The following is an 11,444-nucleotide window of genomic DNA, read 5'->3' on the forward strand; positions in this document are numbered from 1 at the left end:
TATACAGTGCAGCCTCAGCTCTTCCTGTGCTATTCCCCAGGTGGAGTGACTTCTCCCTCTGTGGTGCTTCCCTTCCCACTGACGCCCTTTCTCTCTGTTTCCTGACCTTGGCAGGGAGCTTCAGTTGTTCAGCTGAGTTCTGGGGGTGAAGCCAAATGCAACCTATTTCCACTGAAGCTTTCACTGGTGTAAAAGTGTGATTGTGAGCAACCCAACTAGTTCTGGAAGGATTTATACTCAAGGGAGATCATAGAGGATGGAGATGGGCTTTTCTCTGTGGTGCAGAGGACAGGACTAGATGCAGCAGCTCAAGCTGCAGCAGGGAACACGGAGGTTGGAGATGAGGAGAAACTTTCTGACTCTGAGGGTGGTCGAGCACTGAGAAAGCACCTAGAGACCCTGTGGGGTCTGCATCCCTGGAAGTGCTCAAGAGCAGGTTGGACGGACCCTTGGCCTGGATGGTTCAGTCAGGGCTGATCCTGCCTGGAGCAGGGGCTGGACTAGCTGTGACCCTGTGAGGTCCCTTCCAGCCCTGCTTTCCTATGATCCTCTGCTCTTTGCTGGCCCTGTTCCCTTTGGGCCCAGTGAATTGCTAAAACAGTGTTTGGTAAGGGCTGGAAATGAACAATTTGGCCTCTGCAAAGACCTGCCTTCCTCTTCTACCTTGTGGCTCAGTATGTGAGAAGGCTAATGAGCGTCAGCTGATCCCTTGCAGATGAGTGAGCTTGAGAAAACACCATCACAGGAAAAACAGCAAACCGCTAAGTGTGCCACTAGCCAATCATATAGAACTGCAGCAATTCAATGCACACATTGAGACTGACCACAAAGGCAGGTCTGGCGCAGGTGTGACCGTTACACTTGGGTAGGGTTTAAAAATCAGGGGTGGGAGGGAGAACGCAATGGAGGTTTCTTCTTTCAACCTTAAATTAGCTATTAAAATGCACAAATAAATAGAGCCACCCCCCACTGCTTTCTGGCTCTGAAGCCAGATCACAATATGGGCGAGTGGCTGGAGCTCAAGCTGATGCCTGTACAACTGCAGTGGTTTCTTCCAACTGGATGGAAACAGAAACTGAATGGGAGCGACAGGGGTACCAGAGATGGACAGCTGTAAGGTGACTGAAAAAAGAGTCTTCACAGTCAGAAACAGCACAAGTCTTAGCATGTGGGTCTGAAATGCTTCTGTCATGGTTATATCCTTAGCAAATTTCTTCATCCAGATGAACACCCTGGGCAGGATGGTAATAGACCTCTCCCTAACTATAGCGCTGAGAATGTCTGCATTAAAATGACCCCTTTTACTTCATTTAACAGCCTAGAAGAGAAGTCACACCCCTAAAGTCACTGACCAGTTTCAGAAAGTTTGGGAAGTTTTAGCAATGGGAAACTTGTGCTTTCAAGTCCATGTTCAATGGGGGAGCAGGAAAAAGATTGTCTCACTTGGAAATGTGGTGGTAATGTTTGAAATTTGCTAAAAGAAAAGTCTTCTCTTGCCTTCAAACCAGAAAGCTGCAGAAATGTTTTTGAACATTGAAACAAAGTGCAATGTCTGAGAACTAATGCTTAAGAACAAATTTGGAATACATTGAAGATTTAAAAGAGCAAGACAGTGAGACGTGTATTATGTAGAGCTCTAGGGGAAAAGCTGAAGGGGTCAGTGAATTATTATATTGAGATAAAGAAACACAAACTTAAGCACAACAGAAACAAGGACCTGTCAGAGACTGAGAGGAAAGGAAGAAAAGAACCCAGCACTCCTGGAGACATTGATGTAGGTTCAGGGAGCCCTGCTGATGGAAGGTAAGTATGGCTAGGGACAGATATTACACATAAACTGGTTTAAGTGATCAGAAACTGGTTTAAAACTGTAACAGAACAGAAGCTCAGCGCACAGTTTCAATATGGCTGAAACTGGTTTAAGATAAACCCGGTTGAATGTAGCATCAAACTTAACTGATTTGGGTCAAACCAGTTTATGAAACTTCTTTCCCAGACCCATTCCCGGTTCTAGTTAAATCACAGTCCCCCAGCATCCCAGCATGCTTTGCAGCCCTGAGCTGGGCTGTGCTCTCTACTCCAGAGAACAGGGCTCAGCCTGCCCTTTCTTCCTAGCTGGAGCAGTGAAGACTGGCTGACAAGGTGGGCAGAGAGGAAGGCAAGCCAGGTTGGGGATGCAGCCCAGTCTACAGGGTCAGGGAGTGGAACTCCCCACCCCCACCCCCCTCTGCCCACATAAACCCTGGATGGGGTCTGGGACCAGGGAGGAGGTTAAACAGCCCTTCCCCTGCTCAATCTTACCGCTGGTTGCAAGTGTGGACTACAAATCCCAGAGGCATCTGGAAGCAGGAAGAGGAAGTGAACACACAGCCAGAGAGCCATGCTCTAGCACCCACTGCACCTGGCCTGATCCACTGCTGGCATGTGGCTGTATTTCCTGAATCAAAAGTGAATGTCTGTTCACTTCTGTTTCAATTTAATCTGTGCAGTTTAGACCAGCCTGCAAAGACTGAATCAATTTAGCCTCAAGCTTTTTGACTGTCCGTATTTAACCTATCTGTCTCTATGTGTATTTTAGAGGATTGGATGCATCTTAAAAAGTTCAAGCTCTTATTTGCTAAGTTAAGATTCATGGATAAATACAGTGTTAAAGACCCCTTTCATCACGCTCCCCATGTAGATCAGGGGGTTTCAGCACTGCCCCTCCAGACACTGCCTCCAAGCGTGTCCCTCTCTGCTCTTTCCATTCTCCACAGGAGGAGATGCAGGCGGCTGCATGCTGCAACGTGCAAGAGCCTGGGTCTGCACTGCTCACATCACCAGATTTTGTTACCACCAGCAGTGGGCAAAGGTATAACTGTTTGACCTGGTGGTCTCACAAAGCACATTAAATTCTCAGAGGCGTAGGAATCCCCATCAGGATGCTCCCACACAGCTCTGCTATTTAAAAGAGTCACCTTCTGGCCAGTTAGCTTGTCTCAAGCCAGATGAATCAAAGGAGATATTTCCACCATGTATCAAGAATGAGCATGTGCACATGCACACAGCTGCTTCTCAGGGTGTTTCAATGAACCCTGGTTTGAAACATAGCAGAAAAGGTGCCTGCACCCTCAGCAACTTCCAAAGAGGTTCAGTGCAACAGAGTCATGGGGTGAGATCCAGTGATGTGGAGGAGGAACACGGCCTGTGGGGACAGAGTTAGCAAAGCCCATGCAGTGGGTTTCATAGATTTCATAGACGTTAGGGTTGGAAGGGACCTCGGTAGATTATCAAGTCCAGCCCTCTGCCCCAGGGGCGGGAAGTCAGCTAGGGTCAAAGGATCCTAGCAAGATAAGCATCCAAACATTTCTTAAAAGAGGCCAGAGTAGGTGCTTGCACCGCCTCTGGAGGGAGTCTATTCCAGGCCTTGGGGGCTTGGCCAGTAAAGAAGTTTTTTCTTATGTCCAGGCTAAAACAGCCTTGAAGGAGTTTGTGACTGTTGGACCTTGTCATCCCTTGGGGCGCTCTGGTGAACAGACATTCCCCCAGATCTTGATGCACATCCCTTATATACTTATAGGCTGCCACCAGGTCACCCCTGAGCCTGGACATTTCCAGGCTGAAGAGTCCCATGGCTCTCTGCCTCTCTTCATAAGGCCTGTTCTCCTGCCCTCTGATCATGTGTGTGGCTCTCCTCTGGACTTTCTCAAGCTTCTCCACATCATTCTGGAATTGAGGAGCCCAGAATTGGACGCAGTAGTCCAGCTGTGGCCTCACCAAGGCCAAGTACATTGGGAGGATGACATCCTGAGATTGGCTTTTGAAATGTCTATGGATGCAAGCCAGAGTTTTGTTCACTTTGCCAGCTGTGATATTGCATTGGTGGCTCATGTTCATCTTGTGGTCAATCATGACCCCCAAGTCCCTTTCAGCTGTGGTGCTAGCGAGCGTAGCACTGCCGAACCTATAAGTGTGATGCGGGCTTAATTTCCCAAGGTGGAGTAACTTGCATCTGTATTGAATGTCATCGGGTTTTTATCCGCCCACTTTCTAAGCCTATCAAGGTCAGGCTGGATCACCAGCCTATCCTTGGGTGTTGATGCTCTACCCCAAAGTTTGGTGGCATCAGTCAACTTGGCCAGTCCATTTCTGGCACCAGTGTCCACATCGTTAGTAAAGACATTAAAGAGAACAGGTCCAGGAACGGAGCCTTGGGGGACACGACTGGTCACGGAGCACCATAATGGTTCACATCTGTCAACTACCACTCTCTGGGTCCAACCTCAGAGCCAATTCCCCAGCCATCAGACTGTGATGTAGCCAAGGCTGCAGTTGGCCAATTTTTCCAAGAGGAGATTATGGGACACCAGATCAAAGGCTGTTTTAAAGTCCAGATATATGATGTCAATCTCTTCTCCCTTGTCCAGGTGATATGTCACCTAGTCATAGAAGGAGATGAGATTGGTCAGGCAAGACCTACCCGCAAAAAACCCATGCTGGCTATCCCTCAGGATGTTGCCATCAGCCAGCTTGTCTAGAATCGTCTCTTTGATCATTTTTTCCAAAATCTTCCCAGGGATGGAGGTCAACCTGATTGGCCTGTAGTTCCCCGGAGCTACTTTCCTCCCTCTCTTGAAGATATTGGCCTTCTTCCAATCTTTGGGTACTTTACCTGAGCGCCATGAGTTCCTGAATATCCTTGCCGGTGCCTGGACTATGATGCCTGCCAGATCCTTCAGTACTCTGGAGTGCAATCTGTCAGGACCAGCTGACTTGAAGGTATCCAGCCTCTCAAGGTGTTTCTTTACAAGGTCTACACTGATCCTGGGTATAAATTCACCCTCACCCTGGCCGTCCCGCATCATGTTAGGCAGGGCAGTCCCTTTGGGCTGGTGAAAAAATGGATGAAAAGCTGGGTGTGATGATGTTGCCCTGAATGCTGGAACAGGGACAGTTTTGAGCCCAGCCTCTTGGGGCTCAGTTTGTCATTTCCCTCTGGGATACAGGAATTGTATGGAAATAAAGGACTAAGAGAAGCTCAAAGGGCTTTTGCGGCTGGTGTGAGGGCTGCTTCTGGGGCAGGCCAGGGACTGTGCAATGCAAATGGGAGAGATTCATGGTTGTGTCTGTCCTTAGCAGAAATTAGAGAGAAGTAGATCTCTGCACTGGGGGAAAGTGCTAGGTCCTGGGCTAAGGAAGAGTAAAACAATTTGGCACCTCTGACATATCACAGCCAGGGAGCATTGGTGCTCCATGCATGGAGAAAAAGGGTCACAATTGAATAAAATTCCCCCTTCTTCATTTACTACTGGATATTGCTGCATTTTAATTGTCCTTTATGTACCATCCAATACTACGTTCCATTTTACTTCGTTCACATGAGTTGAGTGGGTCATTTTCTTGTGTGCTTTCCCCAGTGATGCCAAATCCTGTCACTTCATGGCTCTGTCACAGGTAATTTTATGGTTATTTGATGGCGTCACTTTAGTGAACACTGTAAATAAAGGAGGATGTTGCAGAGGGGGAGCCGACTGCACTGGTGCCCCCATGCATACACCGCGCTTTCCTCTGCAGTGGTGGCTTCCCAAGAGGGGCTGTGGCTGCAGCAAAGCCCAGCAGACAACCCCAGGGCAGACTGCAGAGCTGCACTACACTGTTTTATACCAACAATCATTCGCATAATGGTACAAAGAGTGTCAGAAGGGCAGTCTGGAATGGCCCAGAGTGGTAAATTTGTAAGAGCAAAAGGAAGACACTCGAGTAGAGTGAGCAGCACCAGGAACGCTCTCGCTAATCATCAACAGTTGTGTCCTTGATGTCTCTACACACGCCAACCTTGGGAACGGGACCAGGCTGATCATCTCCAGAGAGTTTCCAACAGGTCAGAAATTGTCAGTCCAAGGACAGAAGGCAAAAAAATTCCCCTTTTGGACAACTCTGCCCCACTCCCACTTCCCCCTCACCCCCCCGGTGTCAGCTCCAAGCTGGGAGTGAGCTCACGGCCAGCAGGGGCCAGGCAGTGTCCAGGGCAGGGGGTGGGAACAGGAGACCTGGGCTCTGGGTCTCACTCAACAGACCCAGGATTTCAACCATCTCAGAGTGGGAGCCCAAAGACACGGCCGGGATTTCCAAGCTGTGCAGCCCCAGCAGCCAAGACCCCAGCACAGGGAGCTGGGTGCTGGACACCAGGGAGAAATCTGCCCCCGAGCTCCTGTCCCACAGACTCCCCCTGCAGCCCATGCGACTGAAGGGGCTTGTGTGAAGGTTCATGTCATGGTTCAGGCTGCACCAGGCAGTTTCCCCATCTACCCATGGTGTGGTAGGGAGTGAACACCCCCCTGTCCCTGGCTGTGTATTTCTCACCCCCCTCCCCACTCCCATCCCCCATGGAGAGACTGAGGGGGAAAGGAGGGAGGGAGACAAGAAACATGTTGGCTGAACCCGGGGGCCGCCATTCAGGCAGATGGGAAGGGATCCACCTTGGAGATGTCCACTGATGGCTCTTGTGCTGCGCTGCTCCTTCCTAGCTCTCATGGCCATTGGGTAAACTGAGGCACAGAGCAGAGAAACCAGTAGCTCTCCAGGGACACTGGGCAAAGCAGTTGCCAGGGGGTTTACTATCTCCCCGGTTCACCTTGTTCTCACCAGACCAGGTCTCCCTCTCTGACCTGTGCCCCAGGCAGCCACTGCCGGCACTGAGACAAGAAACCCTGGTAAAAATACCTGTGTCCATATCCCGTCAGAGGTTTGGTGTTGAAACTGGGGTAGACAAAGCCCTGGGCATCTCAGCTCTCCTACTGGAGCTGGGTGGACAGAAGCTGACCTCTGGGGAACAGCCTGTGTCCCCCCATGGCCTCTGGCTCTGATGCTCCCATTCTCGTGCAGATGCCCCCTCAGCCGAGCCTCGCCATCCTGGTGCCTTTGCCCCCAGAAGAGACTGACCTCCCAGACCCCGTCCCCCTGCTCTGCCTGCTCTCCCCACAAGCTCTGAAGTGGAGGGCATCTCTCTGAGACGTCGGGCACAGCTGTCCAGGGCAAGCAGACAGACGAGCCCTGGATGTGGAAGGCACATGGAGCCTGACAACAGTCCCCAGGGAGAGGTGGGTCACAGAGATGTGTTGCACCTGCACTGCCAGAGACAAGGAAACCAGGAGAAACATCAGTGCTGCTCCATCCAAAGGCACTGCCACAGCATCACAGGGTAGGTGAGGCCTATCCCAGGGCATCTCCCCTGCCTCTCCTCTTGCCCGCTCCCACCCACAGGCTCTGTGCCCTGCTCTCAGCGTCTCCTCTTCCCGCAGGGCCCTGCTAAGTTGCACTATGGCTGAGGCTGCCCTGTGTCTGCCTCCTGCTGATCCAGGGCCTCATCCTGCTCTCCACCAAGTGCCCCTGCACAGGTAATGGCCGCAGCATGCTCTGGGGTCTGGCCCCCAGCCCCATCCCTGCCCCATTAATGGCCCCTGCTCTGCTTCCTCCAGCAGGAAGAGCAGCAGCACCAGGGAGCAACGTGCACCTGAGGCAGAGCCCAGAGGTAACTGCTTCTCTAGCTGTGTCACAAAGATGCTCAGAACCAGGATCTAGGCTCATCCTGGCCTGGTACCTCCAGGTCAGCTCTCCAGCAACTCGGTGCAGTCGCCACAGTAATCATTGATTCCCCTCTTCCCCACTGCTGTCAGCGCTGTGCTGGGTTCATGGCGCAGAACAGCTGTGTCCACCCCAGAGGCGGCTGCATGTCTGTGTGGGGACACGGCGCTGTGTGGTGGGTATTGCAAAAGAAAATCCAGGCCAGGACATTTATTAACCTGAGAAAACTCCCAGGAAGCAGGTGAATGGACGGGGCTGTGTGATCTAATGGGACACATCAACCTTGGCAGTCAGGGCAGGACACCTGAGTCCTCTTTCTGGCTCTGGGTCTGAGCAGCTGAGGGATCATGGCCAAGTCGTGGCCCCTCTTTGTGCCTCAGTTTCCCCTCCCACTTCCTGTGTCCGGACTTCCCTAAGGTATCAGCACAATCCCTTATCCGGTGCTCATACAGCACCAAGCACTGTGGGGTGCAGACGTCAGCCGGGGTCTTCGGGCTGTGCTACCCACAACTGATGCGAGATCTCTCCTCTTGTGTTGCAGGCAGAGCATGCAGCTGTGAACCATGGTGGCAGAAATGCTCCTGCATGACTGATGTGTTCAGATGTTCACCTTTAAAATAAAAAGTGTGGGGACACACGTGTGCACAAGGCCGAGGCACATGAAGCCAAGGAGCTTCCCAGTGTGTGAGCGTGTGTAGGAAACAAGGTGAGAGGGAGGCTGGCCATCGTACATAGGAGATCACGTCTCAGACCCTGCATTCCAGTGGCAAGAACCAAAAATTATCAAGGGGGAAACAGTACAGGGGACAGGACATGCTTTTTATTAGACAACAGAGATATTAGGTACTTTTCGGTCAGAAAGTCAGCCTCACATCAGCTCCCTGTGAGGCAGAGCAGGGAGCATACATGCACCATGCAGGCTCCCACCATCCTGCCCCACCGCCCCGGGTCCTCTGGGCCTAGGCCCTGCACACACCAGGGGCTGCAACGTCTCCCCGCAGACTGCAGTCACCCCAGCCGCACTGCCTGTGTCTCATGGTAAGAAACCTCTGACCTCCTGGCCCCCGAGTTCAAGATCTCCTGCTCTGGATCCCTAGAGCGGGGGCAGAGTTCACCCTTGCAGTCGCACTGTGGAGCTGGTCTGGCGCAGATCATCCCCGGGCAGCAAGAAGCAGCGAACGCCACGGAGCAGCGGTGAAGGGAACAAGAGGCAGCAGCTTGGCAGGGACCGGCTGGGGGTTTCCAGGCCCGATTCCTTTGTGCTCGAGACTTTCCCTGTTTCCCTTCCACGGGGGCTAAGTCCGGGTCCTCCAGCGGAGCCAGGATCACGCTGTGGCTGGGCACAAACTCCCCGACCCTGTGTGACCACAGGGGCAGCATCAGATCCCAGCCAGAGCGAGTCTGTGCTGGGCTGGCCATGGCAGCAGGTGGCACTTTCCCATTGGGTCCTAGGATTTCTATGAAACCCCCTGCTGCTTCCAGCCTGGGAACGGCCCTGTCCCATACAGGAGATTCGCAGTGATGTCTTTTGTGTTCAGCCCTGGGAAAACAGCAGCTCCCCAGATCTGCCCCAGGCCAGGCTGAGTATGGGACTCCCTGCTGCAGAAATGTGGGGGAGTCGGGAGGGATCAGGATTGTGCAGAGCCAGGCAGACAGGACGCAGCGAGCTGCTCTCAGTGTGGTGCTCTCAGTGTCCTGGGGACGTGGCCCAGGATTCACAGATCTGGAGCTGAAAGGCTACTAGGCCGTGGGAGTGATGGGACGTGCAGGTTACCTGGACTAGAGCAGACGCACATCCAGAGGGAGGTCAGAGATACCATCAGCAGCACCAGGAGACCCACCACCATGTAGTGCATGGCCTCCTGCCTGCACCCGCTGCGAGGGGCTGGGGAGGAAGGGGACAGCAGAGGAGCATTAGGAACAGAGACCACCCTGTTTACCCCTTGAGCCCTTCAGGCTGCAGTTTCCGGCATTCGTCATGTGTGCACCCCAGGATCTAGTCTTATCCAACAGAGGAGGAGGCTGGAGCCCATATGGGTTTGGGCTTTTCCTGTGGACAGAAGCTGGAGGGTGGAGGTTTGCCCATGACCAGCATCACCACTGCAGAGCCCACCGTCCCCCTCAGCCTGCCTGCCCCTCACCCACACACGCACATCGCTCACTCCAGAGATTCCCATCGCTCCTTGGCTCTTCTTCCCCTCTACTGTTGTCTGCTTTGCCCCAGAGGTGAAGGAGTCTCTTGACAGTCAAGGGAAAAAGGGGGATGCTGGGAACATGGGGCCTTTCCCCCTTCCTCAGTGTCTCTGCTAATGGGGAAAGGTCTGCGAGGAACAACAACCTTCCAGCCCTGCAGCTTGCCAAGCAACACACAAGCTTGATATTGCAAATGTGGTTCTGAGATCCTTGTTCCAGGATTTTGGCCCTGCAGTGAAATGCAGCCAGGGCTTCACCCATGTTATTGACTATTTCCATACTAGGAGCTGGCACAGAAGCACTCACGTGCAGAATAGACGGCATGTCTGGTGACGCTGCTGCCAGATGAGTTGAACGTGACCTCACAGGTGACGGTCGTCCCGCTGGCCCAGCTGGCCCAGGGGATGCTGATGTGATGGATGAGTGTTAAGGACCCAGCACTGGCTTCCAGTGAGTGCGGCAGCCCCTGGGTTGGCTCCTCTCCGGGAGCCCCCCAGGACACCTGGACCAGGTTGGAGACACCCCGGATCACACAGGCCAGATGTGCAGGATCTGTGGCTCCGTTCTCCCCTGCAACAGGGCCCAGGAGCAGCACGGAGCTGTCTTTGGTGAAGCTGTCTGGGCAGAAAGGAAGATGAGAGTTCATGGGCAGACAGAGCTGAGCTACAGCCTGGCCACAGCTGTGGGTCTGTCACCAAGAGATTAACAGAGATACAAGTCTACTGGGGAATAAGGAAATGTGCCATCTGCTGCCGAACTGGAAGAGAGGAACCAACTCAAGGCACAGTCATCCTAGCCAGGAGAGAGCCAGGCAGCCTTCTCAGGGCAGCACTAGCAGCTTCGGGAGTCCGTCACGGCTCGGAGGGAGAAACATGCCCAGCCTGGCTGCACAGACCAGCCCCACAGAGACCCCAGCACTCCCCTGCACCACTTGCCAGGTTTTCCCTGGGAAAGAAGCCAGATAGCCCGTTCTCTCTCTGCCTCCAACAGCTAATGCTGAACCCATTTTACTTGGCTAAAAACACAACTTCTTTTCAGCTATTTACTCTTATATATTCTTACAGTTTCTAATGGAACATGAGCAATGAGACACTCAGATATTTCTAATGAAAGAAGCAATGCTTCGTTACCTCCAACGATCACCGTGGTTCCCTTCCCAAAAGTCAAGGAGCTGGTGGTTGCATGTGCACAGTAATAAATGCCAGACTCCTTCCTTTGCATGTCCCAGATTTCCAGGGTTGTGCCGTATTTCTGATGTTTGCAAGCAAATTTGGGCCCTTTTGTATCATCCGCACAGTCCTTCCTGTGCATGGGGGCCTCACCCGCCCTTCTCAGATACCAGTGCAATTTTGCTCCCCCATCCACATCCTTGCTGGAGGAGCAGTGGATCTCTGCTGTCCCACCGACTTCCACAACCAGGAACCGCTGAGGTTGGTGCAGGTGTAGCTGGACTCCCAACACTGTGGAAACACAACAGAGCCCAGCACTGCAATCTGTGTCCTGCTGAGGTACTTCGTGTCCCTGATCCCAGGAGCACGGTGCTGAGAACCGTGTGGGGGACTTACCTAAGCATGAGAGAAACAGGGACTTGGCGAGGAACATGATGGCCACGAGTATCCAGCCCCTCCGGCCCAGGGCTGCCGTCTAAGTGCAGAGCTGCAATGCAAGGGCTCAGGGCTGGTTGTTTC

The 11,444-nt window shown here is 52.9% G+C and overlaps 1 protein-coding gene and 1 pseudogene across 1 annotated transcript; one reads left to right on the forward strand and one right to left on the reverse strand.

Moving 5' to 3' along the window:
• The first annotated feature begins 1,014 nt into the window (after positions 1 to 1,014).
• Positions 1,015 to 8,152, forward strand: LOC112548198 (annotated as a pseudogene).
• Positions 8,153 to 8,571: 419 nt separating this feature from the next.
• Positions 8,572 to 11,367, reverse strand: LOC112548199 (immunoglobulin alpha-2 heavy chain-like). The gene is made up of 5 exons (XM_025193004.1): positions 11,322 to 11,367; positions 10,887 to 11,216; positions 10,063 to 10,374; positions 9,340 to 9,448; positions 8,572 to 8,746 (listed from the first exon to the last, which is right to left on the reverse strand). Exons 1-5 carry the CDS (start codon positions 11,356 to 11,358, stop codon positions 8,572 to 8,574), a joined length of 963 nt encoding a protein of 320 aa, XP_025048789.1. The 5' UTR covers positions 11,359 to 11,367.
• Positions 11,368 to 11,444: the final 77 nt, after the last annotated feature.

This window comes from Alligator sinensis, unplaced genomic scaffold (assembly GCF_000455745.1).
Source record: "Alligator sinensis unplaced genomic scaffold, ASM45574v1 scaffold838_1, whole genome shotgun sequence".
NCBI lineage: Eukaryota > Metazoa > Chordata > Crocodylia > Alligatoridae > Alligator > Alligator sinensis.

Excerpts from the sequence above, each read along its gene's own strand:
- LOC112548199 (XM_025193004.1), bottom strand. The coding sequence starts at position 11,358 with ATGTTCCTCGCCAAGTCCCTGTTTCTCTCATGCTTAG. Across the intron at positions 10,375-10,886 it reads AACCACGGTGATCGTTGGAG|ACAGCTTCACCAAAGACAGC; the intron begins GTAACGAAGCAT and ends CTTTCTGCCCAG. Across the intron at positions 9,449-10,062 it reads ACATGCCGTCTATTCTGCAC|CCCCTCGCAGCGGGTGCAGG; the intron begins GTGAGTGCTTCT and ends CTTCCTCCCCAG.